This window comes from Plectropomus leopardus, chromosome 10 (assembly GCF_026936395.1).
Source record: "Plectropomus leopardus strain MGB_pleo_1.0 chromosome 10, ASM2693639v1, whole genome shotgun sequence".
NCBI lineage: Eukaryota > Metazoa > Chordata > Actinopteri > Perciformes > Serranidae > Plectropomus > Plectropomus leopardus.
Genome location: NC_142185.1, coordinates 12,144,594 through 12,165,071, shown reverse-complemented (window position 1 = coordinate 12,165,071; position 20,478 = coordinate 12,144,594). Strand labels below are relative to the sequence as shown.

Genomic DNA, 20,478 nt, shown 5'->3' with positions numbered 1-20,478 from the left:
TTGGCCGTCTGCTCCTAGAGACTGTAGATTTGATAATTCATATACAGCTTGTATCCTCACACTCACACTCATAAAATTTACTGAAAAAGGAATAATTAGTATTTGTAATGTAGAATTTGTACATTTGATACAGTAGCACAACATGAATAGTTTTATTCAGGCACTCAGCATTGCCATTTTTACCTCCCCTGAAGGTAAAAGAGGTTATTTTTGCAAATCGTAATACATTTAAGTGATGCTTATCCTGTGATACAGATTCAGTTGCAATTCTTTTTTTTCCAAGTTAGATCAAGTATGCTGCTTAATGGGTATTCTTCTGATTTCATCGAACAGATAATGCATTGTAAATGCGATCAAATATTTCCTTGTTGTTATTTAATTGTGACTTCAACTTCCCTGAACTTCCTTCCCTAACTCCCTCCCTTCAACTTTTACTTAATTTTCTTCTATATTATATCATGTTCTCTTGCAGCTTCCCTGTCTTTGAGAATCCTTACCCCATGGACATCCATGAGTCTCCAGTTACCTGCACAGCCTATTTTGCAGAGTGCCCACCTGACATTATTCCCATCCTCTACTCGATAGGAGCTAAACACAAGAAGACCGGCTACAGCCAAAAGGTAGGCAGGGGAAATAAGACGAAGAAGGACCTTCCTTTTGTGATGTATATAGATTTGTTTATTTATTGCTAGTATCAGTCTCTTTTTGGTAGTTAATTCTACTTACAATATTTGAGCAAGACAAAACATTTTGAAGCAAATTATCATTAACACATGAGTCATTTTAATCAGTACAGTTTTGCATTTGAGGCTGAAAGCATGAAGGAAAAACGTGATTATTTTTTGCTTTGTAATGAAATCGGTGTTTTGGAATATAATTTAACCTTACCTGCAGGGCTCAGTGGGTGAAAAGCATTGGGTTATGTTGTTGGTCCTTCAAAAATAATCAACACTCTGTTTGTAACCATGGCAGGAGTGGCCAGTTAGCGGGGGAACGTGGACGTTAGGCTCCCACACCTACCCAGAGATCATCATCACAGGGTAAGTCAGAAATATTGACAGGGAGATGTTGACAGTACAGAAAGACCTTGTAAGTCCATTAGCCCCAGCTGTTAGAAGAGAAGGTACAGCAACACCCATCATAATGAAAAGGGAATCTACAGTATATGCATGTCCTCACTCATATCATGACAGGACCAGAGGACAGGGATTTATATTTTGTGTTTTTAGTGCTTTATAACCCAGCACAGCACAGCCTGGGACCGTACTACATTGTAAGGGCTTGACAGGGATCTTAACCTGTTCCGAAGCACTGGGAATTTTCGATTATGTAGAAATACTAATCGTCACTGCCCAATTTTTAAGATGTAAGATAGTTGTAATGTTTATTACAGTTGGGGTTTTGCGATGTTGAAGCAAGGAGCAAGGTGAAATGTCTCATTTTCCCTTAATTTCCTGAGCCATTCTCGGAGTAATTAACAAGCTAGTTTTGCTTAATAGACTAAAGATCTATTCTTTCTCTTTGTTCAGACATGCTGACGGATCAATTAAGTTCTGGGACGCATCTGCAAGTAAGTCTAATCTCCATGTTTTTCTTTCTTCGTGAGTTATACTGGAGTGATACATTTTGATCAGCTCAGGCTTTTGTTGCATAGCTTGCTCAAATAAACAATATTTTTTCATGAATTCCTTGGTGAGTAATTTCAGATTTGCCTCAGGCGCTGAGCTCAAAGCAAACTAATAGCACCGCTATCATATGAAATGCTCCACAACAAATAATACAAGCACATGGCCCATTGTCATGTTCACAGATGGCCACACACTAAAAAAAACAGCATGTACATGTGTGGTTTTCTCAAAATCTTTTGAAAGGAATTTTGTCGACAGCTGTGGTCTGTGGATGACATTTATTTGCACGGCATTTAATCTGCTAAGGCTTAACTTTCTCTCTGTGTATTGATTGCAAAGTGATACCTGCTTTTCTCAGCCAAACACACCATCAGAATTCAAGCTCACCATATCAGCCTAAAGCTACTGTGTCTTGGAGTGTTAGTTGACTTGGATGCTAAACGTTTGTGATAATAATTTGGACACATTAATCCTTTTTATTTTATTTGTCATCCTGTCAAAAAAACAAGAGGTACAGTTCTTTTAATATGCAGCTCAAGTAATGTGTGTGTCATTGTCATTTATTTTCCTAATGTCTTTTGAAATCGGCAAACTTCTTTATGTCTGTTGTCATTTTTGACAGTAACTCTAACATTTAAAGATGATAGTTAAACACAATGGTCTGGTCTAGTTTGGTTTCTACTGTGCTTATTTTATATACTGTGTTGCTTTAATCGCATCTTTAATAAACCAAATATACTGGTGCGGATGCTAAGCAATGTGCTACTGTGGAAAAACTTATTTTAGCCACCTAAAAGGACCTACCTAAAAAAACAAATATCACTTTCTGTGTACACTGTAATTGGAATATTTTCACTAATTTACCTAACACTCTGTGGCAAGGCTAGACCAGTAACTCCTGTGTTTTCTGAGGTGAAATGACTGTTTTTGGAGTCTGGTGGCTTTGAGATAATTGCTTCAGTTACCTGTCAGAAAAGGTTTTCTGATGGCAAGGTAAAGCTGTAAAATATTCTAAATATAGTGTACCCTTAAACTGATACTGCTTTTTTAGGTTAGTCTGTTTGTTAACATTGTGTTTCAGTCTATTTTCTTCTGTATTCCTTATTTGATTCTATTACTTTACATTTGTTTTGCCATAAATGACTCAAGTCAAGCCTCTTTTAATCAACAATTCCTGAAAATTAGCTGTGCACAAACGATGCATGCTTCCAAGCACCTTGGCTGCTTTTGTCGATAGGACTCAGCACAGTTCTGTCTGAAGTAAAATCAGAGAGCTGTGGTCAATGTCCTGCCAGCCAAACAGAGTACTTACCAATGCCTGTTATACAGCTGCACTGTATGTGATGAAAATTTCTCAAATGGAGACGAGAGCCAAAAATATTATTGTCATCAGGATGGTGGAGAATAGCAAGTTATAAATATCTCTGCAAAACAGAAGCCAAAGGCAGATGGTAGGTATTTTAAATGACTAGGCTACTGCTTTTGTATCTCGTTATTATTATTATTATCATCATCATCATTATTATTATTATTATTATTATTATTATTATTATTATTATTATTATTATTATTATTAGCATTATATTAAAAAATCCTATACACTGGTACCACAAAGGCCAACTGTCATCCAAACATACTGCAGTCATACCATATCCATGCACTGAGCAGCATATTCCTTCATGGTATGGGTGCTTCCACTTTTCACTTTACTAAATGTATGTTGCCATTTACAGTACATTTTGCATTTCCAATATTTTCACCAAGCATTTTTTTAACCAGTCACACTACAGATGTTGTATAAGCTGAAGACCTCCAAAGCATTCGAGAAGCCTAAGCCAGGCGAGGGCAGGGCGGCCGAGTTGGTAGAGGAAGACCCCTTTGCTGTTCAAATGGTCAGCTGGTGCCCGCAGAGTCGCATCTTCTGTGTGGTCGGCATCTCAGCCCACATCATTCTGTATCGCTTCAGCAAATACGACGCCAACACTCAGATAGTGGTGAGTGAGATGAGAATCAAAGGAGATAAAGTAAGGTTCAATGTAAATCTTACAAACTCTTTCACTGATAAATTAAGTGACCATCTTTCAGAAATATGTTTTAAACCAATCTTCCAAGGTTCTGTGTAGAGGAAGATCTAATATAAATTTTGCTCATCCAACATTGTCAGTAAGCTGCGTCTGTTTAACACTAATTCAATCGATGTAGTTCACTGTGGTAGTCACGCTGTTACAGGACTGACTGTTATGGTAGTAAATAATAGTAGTTTTATTAAACCAAATGTTTGTTTCTGTCTCATCCGCAGTCACTAGAGGTGCGCCTACAGTGTGAGACAGAGGACGTCATCTCTCCCTCTGAGAATGAAAACAATCCTTGCTTCTCAGAGTCGGGCTCCCACTCACCCCAGCACCACCACCAACACCCAGCCAGCCCAGGCAGTGGGACACCTGAGGGGAACAAAGACTGCAGCCCCTGCCTTAAGTAAGAGCTCCTCACACACATTGTTTGTCAGTGACAAATTACAAATATGTGTTTACAAACAATTATTGGCATATTTGCAAAACAAGTAGCTACTGATGAAGACGCTCTGTCTGCATTGTTTGTTACCAAACTGAATATTTGTATCTAGAGCACTAACAATTGAACAGGAAAACAATGAAGCGCACTTTGTCAAGAACTAATTCAATAGTCATAAGTTCCAGCTTACAGTAAAGTGAACACTGAACATGAATGCGTCCCTGTTGATTATTGTTTCTTTATTTTTTTGTTGTTGCCTGTGACTTAAACACTGGGTCAACATTTTTTTAAAATATCTAATTGACGATGCCTTATTGTTTGTACGACAGTGTCAGTGTGTTGACTAAATTTAAAGTGAGTGCTGTGATTAGCCCTTAAAGGTGCAGTCATTAGGATTGAATGGAATCTAGCAGTGAGGTTGTAGAACTGAAATTTCTCTCATGTGCCAAGCTACCCACTCAGTCTGTACATATAAACACCTCATTCTAAGGTAAGGTAATGAAGAAAAAACGATGATTTTTATTTTCAGGTGAATATAAACAATGAAAACATTGTTACCACTGCATTCCTGTACATTCTTGCTGTTTACCTTTTGACACTTATGGTCAATTTTCATGACTGAAGCAAACATATTTCTGTGTCTCTTTCTCACCAAGTACTCTATGTAGGCTACATGACACAGTACTTTAAACTCTTCTTTATGTCTATTTCAGGGTGAAGGAGCGAATGGTTCGGGTCCCTCCTGGCTACCAGGCAGAGCTGGTCATCCAGCTGCTGTGGGTAGATGGAGAACCTCCGCAACAGATCACCAGCCTGGACATTAACTCTGCCTACGGCCTGTAAGTCTCCAGATGCATGACAGTCTCTATGTCTGCTGGTCGAAGTATCCATCTGTGTGAATATTGACTGTCTAGATTAGGAAAATGGGAAAAGCCTTTTTTTTTCATTGATTTTCCATTGTGCTAATCAGTTCCAAATCTTAGTAAGTCTGCAGTCAAGGCACCAGTCAGGAGGAGTTAGCACAAAGTACTTTAAGACAACGTTTCTGAAATCTTTGCTTATTAACATGGTGCATGGTGATAGTGTAAACTCCAAGACTTGACCTGAGAGACCAAGGATTTTTAATTTTGAAATTGTTAATTGTTCATTATAGGAAAGCACCTGATAGTTTTTTTAATTAAAGTTTCAACAGTGAATCTGCATGTTGGTGAACCCAAATGGCAGAAAACAGAACAGTCGGAAATGTCAGCCTCCAGAAATCATCTATCACACTGACTCTAAACCGCACACAGCATGCATGTGTGTACGCATAGTTCTGTCCATCTGTCTGTGCATATCTGTGTCTCCATTGGCCTGTCTCTCCATTTATACATGTTGAGTTTTCTGGAGTATAGAAATATATTTTACACAGTTCTAATTCTGCCCCGTTTCAGACCACCAGTGAGTAACAGTTACCAGCAGCTAGGTGTAATAAATCAGTGACATCGGGGCCCTGCAGTGTGCAAACTGTTTATTCGTTTATTTCATAATCTGCTCACCTTTGGCTCAACAACTGTGTGCATATTTCTACTTAGAAGTTACCAGCAGCCATAGATGTTACACTGAATAAAGTGAGTGAAGATCAAGGTGGCGGCCACTAAATACCAGCAGCAATGGCAACAAGATTCATTGAGATGGAACATTAAATAGGCCAGTTTGTCATGTGAGTGTTATTGTACATGTAGAGAAAGCAGTACATACCTGAAGATAACACCAACTGGTAATGTTTGTGTTTATTTATTAATGAATAATAGAGAGGACTTAAAAGCATTTGGATATTGGGATGTGATGCTGTATCCTTTGCTTAACATATAGCACAGTCAGTGGTGGAAAAAGTACACAAATCTATAACACGAGTCAAAGTATAGATACTCCTGGTCAAATATCACTCCAATACAAGTAATAGTTGCTCAGTCAAATTATTACTTGAGTTGAATCACTGGAGTGCTTGCATTTTTAAAAAAGAGTATTCAAAGTGCCTAAATAGAACTCAACACATATACATTAACAGAACACAGTACGCTGTCATCTCAAAAACTTCAAACATGGACTTGGACCCGCTGCTGATGAGCTCTCCACTCTGCCTGTCTCTACCGTTGAACTGCACAATATGAGTAGCATGTGTGCAAAGTAGATGTACAGGAACATCCCTAAGACAAACAAACCACACGCAGAACTGCATTGTCACAGTTTATGGTATTTTATATTTCAGAAAAGAAAAAAAAAATCATCGTCTGACTTCAAAGCAGTTTTACTGAGTAATGTGAGCTTTTGTAGAAATGTGGTGGAGTCAAAAGTAGAATATTTGTCTTTCAAATGAAGTAGAGTCGGACTAACAAGTTAAAACAAAAACTAAATACTCAAGTAAAGTCTGTTCACACAGACAGAGACAGACGACCCCAAAAATTTGCCCGCATCGAGCTTTCGCCATAGTGTGTGCAGGCCTGCAGTCAGAGCTTGCCAAATATAATTTCAATATAGTATACTGGACTCCTGAGTCTGTACCAAGCCACTAGTGAGCTGATGTCATCATTTCTGACTGTCTTCCTCTGTTTCCTTTCTGTGTCTTTTATTCATCTTTTTCTTTGATAAAGGTAATTTTAATACTTTGAAAATGACTGGATGTCAACTTAAGTAATGGTTGACTTTTCTATATAGTTCTGTTTTAAAAATTTAAGAGATGATGTGCATCTGTGTTGAAGAGAAGTTGATTTACTTCCTGAGTCCAGAGTGCTTTAAAACCACTTGTATGGCTTTGCTGTGAAAAGTTCTGTTGGCGGAATCCAATAAAATCACAGCTCTTTTAAAAAAAGATCTATATGGGTCAAGGCGAGGCCATCATCTGCCTCTCCTCTCTAAAGCTTTTCACAGCTTGAATAGAATTCCGGAAATTGATTTTTTCTTTTTTGTTTCATTCATTTTAGCTTTTTTCCACTCAAACCTGCTTATTAAAACACACACACACACACACACACACACGCACGCACACACACAAACACGGTGAACAGTGCACCTAACATAAAAAGCATTACACTACAACACATTAGTGAACAGCAACATTAAAACACATTACACAAAGGCTCTGCAAGAGGAATGTTAACAGCAATAAATCAATGCCACATTAGTGTCCTTACACATTACCGAAGGCACCACAAAGGCACAAGGCTGTCTCCTCTGGTCACCTTCATGGCACGCATGTGTTTAACAAAGGATAGGCTCACTGTTGTCTATCCTAAGTCTTACTTAAACGTTTTATTTTCATTAATAAATGTGCATTAAGAGACCCCACTAACAGTTTAAGATCCAAGAAACTAATGTTGCAGCTTCTCACTGGGATTAGCCCTCTCTTGGCTACCTGTATGTCAAATTAATGACAACAGTAAGAGCAGTAATGCCGTTTGTTGTCAACTGACTGAATTCTTTTTGGACATGCTGAAATTGAGAGCAAAAAGTGGGAGATCGTAACAATAACACAGATGACAGGCTGCAATAAGACTCTTTTCTTACCACCATTTTTCTTGAGCTGTCAAGCCTTTAGCTTTCATCAATGAATGCTGCACTGCCCCGTAATGTTGTTTTTGCTGGTTTTTTTTGTAAGGTTCAAGCTGTGTTTAACTGTTGCTTGCACTGAAAGGCTGAATAAGAGTATGGTTTGGGCACTGCTGCCTTTACACTTGTTGGTTTTCTTGTGTATTCTAATTGATGTTTTTTAAAAGCGTAATCGTGTTTGTGGTATTGAAATTACATAGACTACATGACTGCCCTTTCAAACACGTCCAAATTACAGACATCACTGTGGTTGGTGTTGTCACGACCATGTGACAGTAATTTTAACTGAACCCGACATCTGCATGGTGAATACAGGAGCGCAATGATTGACTGGGCAGCAGCAAATTTGAGTGGCATTTATATATTTGCCTCACTTAATTTAGCTTTTTTTAAATTATTGCTGGATTGAAAGACCACTGATAGAGCCATTTGTTGTGACTATCGTCCAATTCTGGTCAGTGCCTGATCAGCTGGAACGTCTTTTGTATAAAAACAAACAGAAAAAAATGACTGCCAACAAGTTTCTCTTGATTGGTGAAGCCAGAGGCTCTGGAGCGACAAAGGGTAGCAGGTGGCAGTGTAGCATGTGGGAAATCTGGTATTAATATTCAAAAACAGCAGCAATAGCAGTGTGAGGTAATAGATCTCTTTTCTTCAAAGACAGAATTTTGTTGACACTAATTACACCAAAATGTCACAGTTAATTTGACAGTGTGTGATAGTGCTACATGCAGCACCTCTAATGTCAATGAGAAAAATAACCTGGTGAAACAAACCTGCCAACACAATTAATGTCTCAGCTCAATAACACTCTTTCTCCTCCATGTAAATGCAAATGTCTGTGTGTGTCTGTGCATGTGCACGTGCCTCCTTGCTGTGTTTGTGTGTGTCTAGTTTGGCGTTTGGCAACTGTAATGGCCTGGCGGTGGTGGACTACTTGCAGAAAACCATCCTGTTGTGTATGTCGACACTGGATCTGTATGGAGCCGCCGACCCCTACCAGCGCCTTACCCGCTCCCCCCGCAGGAACAGACAGTCCACCTCAGGTAGCACACACATGCACCTCTGGCACCCTGCAACACAAACATGTACGCATACAACTAACACTCACTGTGCAGCTACACAATAATGTGTCAATAATGTTGTTGTCATAGCCAGACTATCGTCTTTTTTCTATGCTCCTATCCTTTCTGCCTCCATTTCTGCTGGTTCTACTGTCCCCTTCTTCTGTTTCTGTTTCTCTATCAAGGTTAGACTGATCAATCAGGCAAATCTGATCTATCTTTCATGAGTAATCTTAAATTAGTGATGTGGATGGTTTCTATATATTTCCTGTACCATAGCTCTCAAGCCCTTTACCTGATCAATACCATTTGATCAGGTTAAGAGTTTCTCCTACAGATGAGGGACATTTTGACCAGATTCCACCTTAGGATTAAGTCTTTTATTATTATAATTCTTACTACATTTACTGTAGGAACATTTTGTAAAAAAAAAAAAAATATTGTAACATCTTAATAAATAAATATTAATGTCCATTATGTTTACACTTTAAACTGGCCAACAGCATGTAAAGTGGTTCACTTTCATTCCCACAAGCCATAGCATTAAAGTTTTAATGTGGATTCAGTCATAAAAATCCAAATAAATGATACAGAGTGTGTATTAATATAACTCTGAGAGGGGACATTTGCAGATTGCAACCAGCTGAAACTTTTCCTGGTCAAAATTCATTCAGTGTTTGTTGTTTATGAGGTTTTCATCAAGAGCCAAATTATCTGCAGAGGTCTTTCTCTTTCCAAAACAAACAGAGCCAGTGATAGAAAAAAAAAAAAACAGTAACGCTGACAAACACTTGCAAATCAGTGTTTCTCTGGACTGCTTTATGACTCAAAGTATAATGTGCAATACTGTGTAATACTTATGTCAGTGTTAATGGACAGTGGTCTAAAATCTGCATCAGAAACTTTTTTGCCCTGATAGAAATAAAATGTGTAATATGTGTAAGTATTTAGAGTAAGTTGACATTAACTGTGGCAAAATGGGCATTTACACAAAATATAGTCCATCAACAAGTACATTTAAAAGATACGGGTATCTGCATGTACACTCAAAAACCTGTATCAGTCCAACCTTATTTCTTGCCTCTCTTTGCTCTTTTTCCTCTCACACAATTACATACAAAGACAAAAAAAACACCCGTCCATCTCAGTATGCCTGTCACAGATCTGCACTATGATATGAAGTGCATGTTAACAGGCTGCGTGTCATTCCACGTTGGCATTATTATGCATGTTGTCATGTTTCTCTGTCCTTTCTGTTTTCAGTCGTGCTTGAGCATAGATCTGTAGTCAAAAGCCACAGAGGTGTCGTTGTACTTCCTGACCCCTGCCTCCCTTTTCTCTGCTACTGATCTTTGCTCGTGATGGTCCCTGAAGACTCTTATTTATACTTAATGCGAATATATGCAGCCCCACTGTACAGGAACGAATGTTTAAGATACAAGCTGCACTTTTGTTGTTTGACCTTACAGTAACCTCTGGATTTGAGGGCATGGCAGCTCCAGCGGTTTAATATTTTAGATGTCTAAGGTCCTTTAAGCAATTTAAAGTACTGAGCTCTCTCTGATTATATAATTCCCACAAGTGTAGCTAAGAATGCGCTTACAGGTATTCAGATTTTTGTGAAGGGGAATATTACTGTAGATGGAGGGATGACTTTGGGCTTTGGAACCCACTTTCTTCATTTGGTGTTGCTTAAGTGCTATTATTGACTACCACAGCACTTATTGTTCCCAACTTCCTGTTTTGTAAAAGTCTTTCTGTGATGGATCTTTAAGATCAATTTGGAGATGGAGGGGGAATAAAAACAGGCAACGGTGCCCTTTTTCTGTACCCCAGGTGGTGATGTTATACTCTTGTGCAGTCACTATGCTGGAGTTGATATAATACTCAAGACAAAAACACTGTCGAAAGGCCAAGTGAAATACATGGCACTTACTAAACTATCTTTAAGCTGCTGGCCTTGTCTCTTTCTGTAGTTTTCCAACATTTCAGAGCATAGTTTTCTGTCCTTTTCACAACATTTTTAGCTGTTGTCGCCACACATATGTGTATGTGTGTACTATATAAATGTCATTCAGATTTAGTGGATTCATTTCATAAAACGATGTTTAATTATTGATTCTTTTAGGTATGTTTGGCTAGTTATAATTAGAGAATTATGCCAGTCGAATCAGATTTGGTTTCATTACAAATATTAAAGGATTAAAGTTTGAATGAGATTCAGAGGGATGTTAAATGTGTCTGTGACATTCAAGTCATATGATAAACAAGCTAACTGCACAACACCATTGTGTTGCCATCACTAGGTATCAAACAAAATCTAGAGACTGTATCGTATTATGTTGCCGTAAGCTGTAAATTCAACACTTCTATATAAAGGATAACCTTATCTTAGAGCCCTTGAGCTGGGTTCACACTACAACAAAACACAGCAACAAGATGCCCAGCTACATTATTGCCGAGTTGCTGTTATAGTGTGCTCAATAGTTAAGTCGTCACAATGTGTGTTTGTTACTTGCCAAAAAACACCTCGACTGACATCATCTAAAGTTCGTATGTAGGCATAAAAACATCTTATGCTTATGATCAGTTTCTGAGCCCCATTTTTGCACCAGCCAAAGACAGTTAGCATAATCAGCTAACTGAGTTAAATAGCACAGTGCACAGCTAAAAAGAAACCATATGATTGGTTGACACTTCATCGCGTCATTGGGGCACTGAAAAAAAGTTTAGTACAACTTTTAATTGCATCTTGCCTGTCAGCAGTGCCAGTTGTTAGGTATCAGTTTGTAGCGCCATGTCTCTGGCTTCCATTGAAAATTAACCGTAGCCTGTTGCTGTGTTGTTTGTAGTGTGAACACAGCGTCACAGTGCAAAGCCATTCCTCCTCTGGTCCACTGCATAGTGTTTTCAGGTGCCTATACCAATCACTCTGCAGCCAAATCTAGGGACCAAAACATCCCCAGAAGAACACTGCACACACACTGACTAGTAAAAAAAAACAAAACCCAAACTGTCTGCTTGACTTGATGCAGTCTCAGTTGACTGAGTGGTCTCCTACTAAGTTGCTGGCCCTAGTTATAACGCATTATTGATACCACGTTTGGACAGATGGCAAATTGTAGGGATGTCCTGATCAAGTTTTTTTGCCCCCGATCTGTCATTTGATTTTGGGCATCTGCCAATATTGAGGTCTAATCTGATACTTGTGTTTACCTGGATAATACAGCTACATAATGCACACTTCAAGTACTTTAAACTTATTAAAATAAACCCAGAGAATATGCTTGACAGTTTAATAGCTGTGCAATGCAATATAAAAATACAAATGTCTGCATCTAAACAGTCCCTTAAGGGTTTTTTTATTTAATTTATTTATTTATAAGTAAACAAACTAAAAAATATTTTTATGTGGCTCTTGTCACAATTCCACTTACTGCTCTATTTGTTTTTTCAACAAAATAACAAAGTAAACAAATTCAAATGTGTCTTCAGACATTGCTCTCAAATCCACTTAGTGTAGTATTGTAATAAAAATACAGAATACTATAAATGAGTAATATAATCACAGTTCCACTTCAGAGTCGTGTTATAGCTGAACTTTAACAATCCCAGTCACAACAAATAAAAATCGGTCACAGTTCCTCTCATCACAGCTTTATAGTAAAACTACTTCACAAAAAATGAACAACAAAAAGTGGTGTTGCAGTAAGTTGAACATGAAAAAACAGTTTCTACTTATTGGAGTAGCAGCACTAGGATAAAACCTGAATATCAAATCATGCTCTCCGTTTACGACACCTGTGTGATGGCGGATGTAAAAGAAGGATCGGACGGGCGCATGCTCAAAATAACCAATCAGTTAAAAAATGCATTAGTTGGCCCGATACCAATCTTTCCTGTCCGATCTGGACGTCCCAGCTAAAGATATCTAAACAAAATGCTATCTAAAGCAATTATTGGATGTGACAAGTGATATATTTTGTGCTGCTTTGTAAATGATGATGCGTTGCCTGCTAGCCTAGTCGTTTACTTCTTGTGCAAATGACCCATCACATCAGTGTTTCTGGGGTTTGCTGCAGTAGCGGGTATATCTTGTCTGTCCTCCCCTGACACTAACTCGGTTGCTGCTTGCTCTCACTTTCTTTTCCACTCTAAGCCTGTGTGTTCTTCTCTCCCCCCCTTCCCTGCTTTTTCCTCCCCTCCCTTTCCTCTGTCATAAAATTTCTCAACTCTATCCTTCCTCTCATACTTCACTGTCGCATTCTTTTGTCTCTCCTTTTCTTCCGTCCCACCTTACTCATACGCCTCTCTACATCCGCTTTCTCTCTCCCACCTTCCTGTCCTCTCTCATCTCTCCCTCCCCTGAATCTCTACCTACACAACTCCTTATTCCTTCCTACCATTCTTTCCACTCCTCCTCCTCCTCCTCCTCCTCCTCCTCCTCCTCCTCCTACCTTTTGGTGACTCTGTGGCTGCTGGTGTGGGCATGTGGGCCTGCCTGACAGAGTTTTGCATGCGTGGCCTGTCTAACTTTTATTCAGATTCAAAGAAAAGGATCCGTACATCCTATCAGAGTAAGTCGGGCCTTCCTAAAGGCTGGGGGACTCTGTGTTTGTGTGGGGGTGGGGGTGGGGGGTCGTTGCAGTGTTGTGGTGGATGGAGATTGTGGCCGTAGGGACTTGGACAGTATGATGTGGACTGAAAGCAAAGGGACAAACCAAAGAGATGTTTGGAATAAAAGTGGTTGTTTTATATGTTTATTTAGCCATATAAAACAGAGCTTCCCTATTCCAGTCATGTCTGACAGTATGTCCTTTGCAGAGAGCCACTCCTTTGAGTCTGTTAAGTAAGGGCAGTTATAAATATTCTATGATCCATGTGATGTATATTTCAACTGAAGCATACTTAGTGGGGTGAATAAAGCCTTGTCATCCATTGGGCCTAGCAAAACTAAAATGTGTGCTTTTGGTCTATGCTTACAAAGGAATTCTTAATTTTGTATGACAATAAAGGTTTAATCAGAGTCCCTTCAATCATTTGTAAAGCCAGTGTAAATGATTGAAGGAAATTTGCATTAAGAAGTTTTGCTGGAAACTTTGAAGAGAAATAATTAAATTAATCAAAATTTTTTGAACTGTGACGACTCAGTGAGGCTGTTAATGAAGCACTAATGAACGCGGCTTAAACACCCCACATTTGAAGTCAGAATAAAATGAACACGAATTAGAAATTTTAACATTTATGGTGGTTTTAAACAGGGAAGTATTACTTCTCATTCTGGTCTGTGCTTGGTGCATGTGATCAGATTTGATCAGATCCTGATCAAATCTGTGTCTGTTGTGTTCTGTAATTTGACTGTATAAGCCACTAAGCCACCATGAGATTTGCACTACATACTGTAGATACTTTATTACTGTATTGCTATTAATGTTTTCATGCAATCTGGTCAGAAAGTCTAAATTAAGGTTTATATATATGTATTGAATAGATTGTAGTGCAGGTCACATCAGATTTCAGCCACTCTGCTCCAGGAAGACAAAATAAATTCTGTAAAACATTCACACGGGGAAAGCAAATGGCAAATATGAGTAAAGACCCTATATCCCAAAAATATCACACCTTCACAAATGATACTTAAACACTGGGTTTTGATTATGCAGCTTATCAGAGATGATAAATCAAATATTGTAGAAGACTGAATAAGTCCTTTCTTGGGGCTCTGCGCGGCTGACATCAACAGAGATGGCTTCTTTTAAATGCATACGACTGAAAGGGTTAAAATTATCTGACTGTTTGTTTTCTCATTTTTCAGGCCTTACTGAACTCTCTGACAACCAGCAGTCCATTGACATGGAGAGAAGCAAGTCACCCACCTCAGGTAAACCGCTGACACACAGAAACACATGCACACACTCCCAGCTCCACATTCCCTGTATGGAAACATATTTTATGATTGGCACTGTGAAGCTTTGCTGGGATGCCTTTGTCTTTCAATGTGAGCTATACCTACTGAATGCAGCCTGTGGACACCTCACCCATCACCAGAGCATCCTCACCTGATGAGAATGGCAGCTGTTTAAAATAGCAACTCATGTTTGAGGTTTTAGTGTTTCATCCAGAGTTTGAAAAGGTGGTAGAGAATGCCTTCACTGGAAAGTTGTTGGTGAGAAAATGTGATGTAGTTATCAGACAGTTTGACTGCCATACTATGGCTTCTCTAATGCATTTTGTCACAGTCTCCAGCTGGTTTTCCTTTATTCCAATGTCATGTAATGATTTCACAAAGGTAAGCCAGAGAAAAGAAAACATTTTTCATTTACCCTATCCCCTCAATGCATTTTTGACTTTTTTCATTGTCCAACTCTTCTTCTTGTCTTGGACTGTGTGATAAGTCCTGCCACTGCTGTGATGGACCTGGGATAGCATGAAAGCAGCCAACAGACTGTGACAGAGAGTAAAAGATAAAGAAAGCAAAGCATATGGATGGTTAGAGAAAGTAGGGCCAACCAATGCTGATGCAATATCTGGCGAAAGTGATTACCTGTAATTTTTAACATGTGGCAATGTGCACAATTTTTGCAAAAGCAAGTCTAAAATATCTATCTCAAAACAGATCAGAACAGCTCTCATAACTGGTTAAATTATTTATTTGTATCATCCATAATATATTAGAAAAACCTTGTTTGCACTGCTTTCAGTTAAATATTTGCTGGCATGTTAGTGTGTAGCAGCACTTGACTTGCATTAAATGCTACAGGAAGTATAATGAAATAGACATGCCTCTGTAGAGGGGATTGGTGTGATGAAGCATATAATGTAAATGCAAATTGTAGTTAATGTTATATTCATTAACTTGTCGCCTGCTTTAGGCCTCAGGATGACAGATGCAGCGGGATGGTGGATGTGATGGTTTGAAGTTGAGTGCTAGAGATCAGCTGCACGGCGAGAGAACGGTGGCTCATAATCACAGATCAGAGGATAATGTAAGAAGTCCCTGTGTGCTGAGTAAAGGTCGGATGCAATATATGAGGTTTTAAACCATGAGATTGTTTATAGTATGTTGAGGTTTGTGTGGTTGGGGACGGGCAGATGAAAAGAGAATGTGTTTGTGATTGCTAAGAAAGAAACAGATATGCATAATGGAGAGAGAGAAAGAGAGAGAGAGATGAGAACATTTCCCAGCAGGCGCTTCTGTATCTGTTATGGGAAAACACTTCATCTCAGCAAATTCAGAACTTAAAGGTCAACCGAAGAAAGTGTGCAAATCTGTGCTTAAGACACTGCCAAGCAGGCATGCTGTGTTCTTGAGGCTCAGCTTGTTTTATAAGGCTTCAGTTTCCAAACAATTCACTTCAAACTAGCTAAATTTATTAGAAATGTTCACGTCTGGAAGCTCAATTCTGCCACTGTGACTAAAAAATGAATCTTGTTAGTCATTATAACGAAAAACTTATTCAAAATAATAGGTTGGTATCTCAAAAAAAAACTTTCTTATTGTTTAAAGTTTCTAAGTAAATAGTTATAATAATATGCCAAGTCATTGTTCTGAGTTCTCGTTTTAAGAATTTATCTTATTATTTTGATTTGATAACTCTTTATTTTTAGAAATGTTTTTTTTTGAGATACTAATTCATTTTTTTTTTTTTTTAGAAAGTTTCTTAATATTTTGAGATACTAACTCATTATTTTAAGAAGGTGTCTTATTATTTCTAGAAACTAAGTTGTTTTTAGAAGGTTTCTAAATGTTTGAGATACTAACTCATTATTTTGCAAAAGTTTCTCAATATTTCGAGATACTCATTATTTTGAGAAAGTTGCTTATTATGTTGAGATGCTAAGTCATTATTTTGAGAATTCTTTTCAATGTTATTGACTGGCTTTGAGAAATTGTCTCCTTATTTTGAGATTTTCTATTATTATGAAATACTAATTATTTTGAGATGTCATTATTTTAAGAAGGTTTTTAATTTTTAGATACTTACTCATTATTGTCAAATACAAAGTCATTATTTTGAGATCCTAACTCATTATTTTAGCAAAGTTTCTCATTATTTTGAGATATTACCTTGTTATTTTGAGATAGCAACTAATTATTTTGAAAAACGTTCTCATTACAATGACTTACAGGATTTCTTTTATCACAGTAGTGCAAAGTGACTTCCATACCTAACAAAGCAGCTAGTACTTGATTTATAGAAAAAAATATATTAAGGTTGATTTTTTTTCAGTCCTCTCAAGGAAAAGAGGAGGGATGTAAAGTATAGTTTTCAACATCCAGAAATAGCTGTCTGCTAAACCTTCCAACAGAAAGAGAATACTTTGAAACTTAAGAACTCTTTGTAATTACATTCTAGGAAAATCTGATCCTGAGGGGAGGATGTTTGGGAACTCAAAATATTATGTCTTTGAACTAAGCAGAGGTACAGTGAAACCATGTTTTTCTCACAAACACGGGTGGGCCACAGCTGATCTTTGTGTAAGAAGGTATCATTAGCCGCTGATAAATTCAAACATTTACCCTGAGGGATATGTGAATGCTGGGGCATGAGCATGGTGCCATTGTGTGCATATATTCAATTAGTCCGATGTGTTTTACAGAGAATAAAAGCTTTGGGGATTTTTGCCAGCACTGAGGCACTTCACATGCTTGTGAAAAAATAATTTGACAGCTTTCAGGCCACCAAGGGCCCTGCTGTTTCCCACTTCCCATCTGGCAATGCACCAGAACTTTAACCCTCTCCTTATAGGCGGTGAGCTCACTTGGCTCCATGTTGCCTTGTCGGACTATGCCCACATGGGCCTCATGGGTCAAAGGCTTTGAATGTCTTATATTCTCACTGTAGACAATTGGGTTGTTTTGCCTGTCTTGCTGCTACCAAAATACTTAGATAGTTGAAAACAGGTGGATAAATGGACCTATATATGCACATATCTTGGTTGTGCTGCAGAAAATCAGTCAACAGCAGGCTGTTTTTTTTTGTTTTTTTTTAGTTGAGTCTTGCTTTTCCATCTGTCAGGTGAACTTTTGATGGCAAAATTTGTGCAAACTGACAAATGAAATCATTATATTCCAAATGCTGCCTATTTGTCAGTATAGCACATAAGTAAGCATTTTTTTTGCCCGGTACCATAGAAAGACCAATGCGCTATATCTGCAGGAGGATGAATAGAGTGCATCAACAATGATTCAGTGACTCAGAAATCACTCTGTCAGGCCGTGAGATTTTTGGCTTTCAAAACATTCAGCTGCTTCGTGATGGAGGGCTGTGCTACAAACAAGTGAGCAGTGTTGTTACATTTTAACTAAGCGGAAGGCTTTGATTTCACCATAAAGCAAAATAAAAGGGCTAACTGAAATGCAATGCAGAGAGGTTGTACACTTCCACTTCCTCCTTGTGTGTTTTTTTTTTTTTTTGAAAAGAATGCCCATGTTTTGTTCAGTCAGTTTTTAATCAACAGTGATTACGGGCTGTACAAATAAACTGGTCCTAACTCGACTAAATGCTTCATATTATGCTGATTAGTGTTTATCATTTAATTTTTTTATTTAACAACTGCACTTACATTGTTTGCTTTATCAGTACATATGTATTGTACCTTGTATTGTACGGGATACAAACATTGGTTGTCACCTGGTTGAGCTTATCTCTCTAAAAGCTGTCCTTTTTGTCTGCTCCTGTTTTTTGTACTCTCCAGTCTTGCATTTTGAGCATCTTAAGGAGAGCATACAAACAGAATAACAAAACCAGGACAAGATGTTCTCTGCAGCCTTGGCAGAGTCTTTCAGCATTGTGATGTGGACTAGGTCATGGTCATTCTGTTTCATTACAAGCCTGTCATTTGCTAATTACAGAGACAGAAGAAAGGGAAAATTATGGAGAGATGGACAAAAAGCGTACGGACAGACACAGCACGACACATTGTGATCAAGTGTCTGGTTCATTTACCCGCAGAGAGGAAGAAAAGGCAGATTAATTTTGCAAAGCTAGTCTATTGAGCTGAGTGCAGCTTGAGAATTACAATCTGCAATCAAGATGGAAATGTTAACAGTGGTTATTAGCAGTGCGGCCTAGCTTGAATATTTTTCTTCAATATTAATGCAGGAGTGATTTGGACTGTATTAAAACTAGTTATGGCCGGAGACAAATGAGGAAGCACAGCTGTACTCTGCTTCATAGGCGAAGAGTTCATGGTTTGTTTCCTCCTGCTGGATATCAACTTCCACCTTTCTCTATGGCCATTAGAGGCTGTCTGGCTGTCCCTGGCACACCAGGTGTGCTGTGTCTGTTCGAGGCCATATACATACTGTAGACAGCTTATTAAGGAAGCCAGTTATTGTCCACATTCACCCCGTGTGTCAATAACTGCAGCCGCCCCTCTTTTCTCCCCTTCACATATTGTTCCCTCTCTTTTACCTGACCCCTTTTCTATCTTACTTTTGTCATTAGGCCCAGTAATTGGCCCTTCTCCTGCCTGAAAGCTGTCTTCCTCCACATCCTTCCCATCGTCCTCTTTTTTTATGTCCTTAAGTCTGTTGTTTTGGTTTTGGGTTATGTGTTACATTTCCCTGAGGAGCATTATGTTACGTGTGGCTATAGCAAAGCTTATTTGACCAGGTCCAGAAAGAATAACAAGCTGAGATGCCAGTGATCGGTGGCTGACCCGGCAGGATATTTTTAGCAGTGGGCATCTCAGCTGGGAAAAGGAGGAAATGATGGCTGAAACTTTACAGTGTGTCGAACTGGTGCCACCTGCCCAGCTTAATGCAACTCAAGGTGGCTTGATAAAGCTTAAAGTAAGTCTGCCTACAGTTTCTGTTCTAAACTCTGCTGCTGCACTACCATCTATAATAAAAAATAGTGAAAACTATGTATTATGTCAGTATACGTATAACAGTATAGGTATAATGTTTAATGCCCCCATCATATGGACACATTTGTTTATTAAACATGCATCATTAAGCACATAATGTTACAGTGGTAACAAGACTTTGAAAACTGGTACATATTTCAGTTAAAAAATATTTGTTACGATAAATCAGTGTCTCTAGACAAGTTTGGTCATCACGTTTCCCAACTCTAATGCTTTTTCTCTAATATCTTAAGACACAATGATGCAATAATATATTGTTGTACAGTTTTTGTTACACACTAACATGCAACAAATGAGTAACACAGTTATAATAGTAATACAGTTGAAGCTTTTTTCAGTTTGCTGATGTAAAAATAAAAAAAGTGAGAAAATTGAACAGCTACCTTATGCCATACCAAATTTTAATTTAACCATTACACTTAAAATCGTCATTTGCTCTGCCATTTATTGTTTCTGTTAGAACCACAGGTCCATTCCTAGGATGCCTCTTAAAAGACAAGCTTTGCAAAGCTCCGGGAAAGCCACAGTTACCTCCATAGTTGGCCGCTGTGCTGCAGCCAGCTCCCAAGATGGATGGCCTGGGAGCCAGGCGGTTTGCTGGTGTAATAACAGAGTGGAGAATGAAGTTGTTGGAGAGTAAAGCTACAAATGGCAGACTTTTGGCTTGTTGCCATGGGTTGGCAAGCTAACAACTAACAGGACTGTGCCTCTTCCACTCAAAAAGGCTGCTTCAGGCCACCAGTAAGCAACCCTGTGTTGTCTTAGAAGTGTTATTTTATTATGCCTCCACACCAGCGATAGCCGAGGCTATT

General features: G+C 38.5%; 1 protein-coding gene across 17 annotated transcripts in view; it reads left to right on the top strand.

Annotated features, from left to right (window-relative positions):
* Window positions 1-20,478, top strand: part of stxbp5l (syntaxin binding protein 5L) — a 166,693-nt gene that overhangs the window by 118,704 nt on the left and 27,511 nt on the right. For 11 of the 17 annotated variants that reach the window (XM_088083058.1, XM_088083056.1, XM_088083053.1 and 8 more), the window contains exons 12-20: window positions 473-620; window positions 973-1,040; window positions 1,530-1,570; window positions 3,408-3,622; window positions 3,928-4,103; window positions 4,853-4,978; window positions 8,622-8,773; window positions 13,300-13,368; window positions 14,607-14,672. In XM_088083058.1, coding sequence (XP_087939184.1) covers window positions 473-620; window positions 973-1,040; window positions 1,530-1,570; window positions 3,408-3,622; window positions 3,928-4,103; window positions 4,853-4,978; window positions 8,622-8,773; window positions 13,300-13,368; window positions 14,607-14,672 — 1,061 coding nt within the window. The remainder of the gene's footprint in view (window positions 1-472; window positions 621-972; window positions 1,041-1,529; window positions 1,571-3,407; window positions 3,623-3,927; window positions 4,104-4,852; window positions 4,979-8,621; window positions 8,774-13,299; window positions 13,369-14,606; window positions 14,673-20,478) is intronic. The other 6 variants (XM_088083059.1, XM_088083057.1, XM_088083054.1 and 3 more) reach the window with 1 other exon arrangement.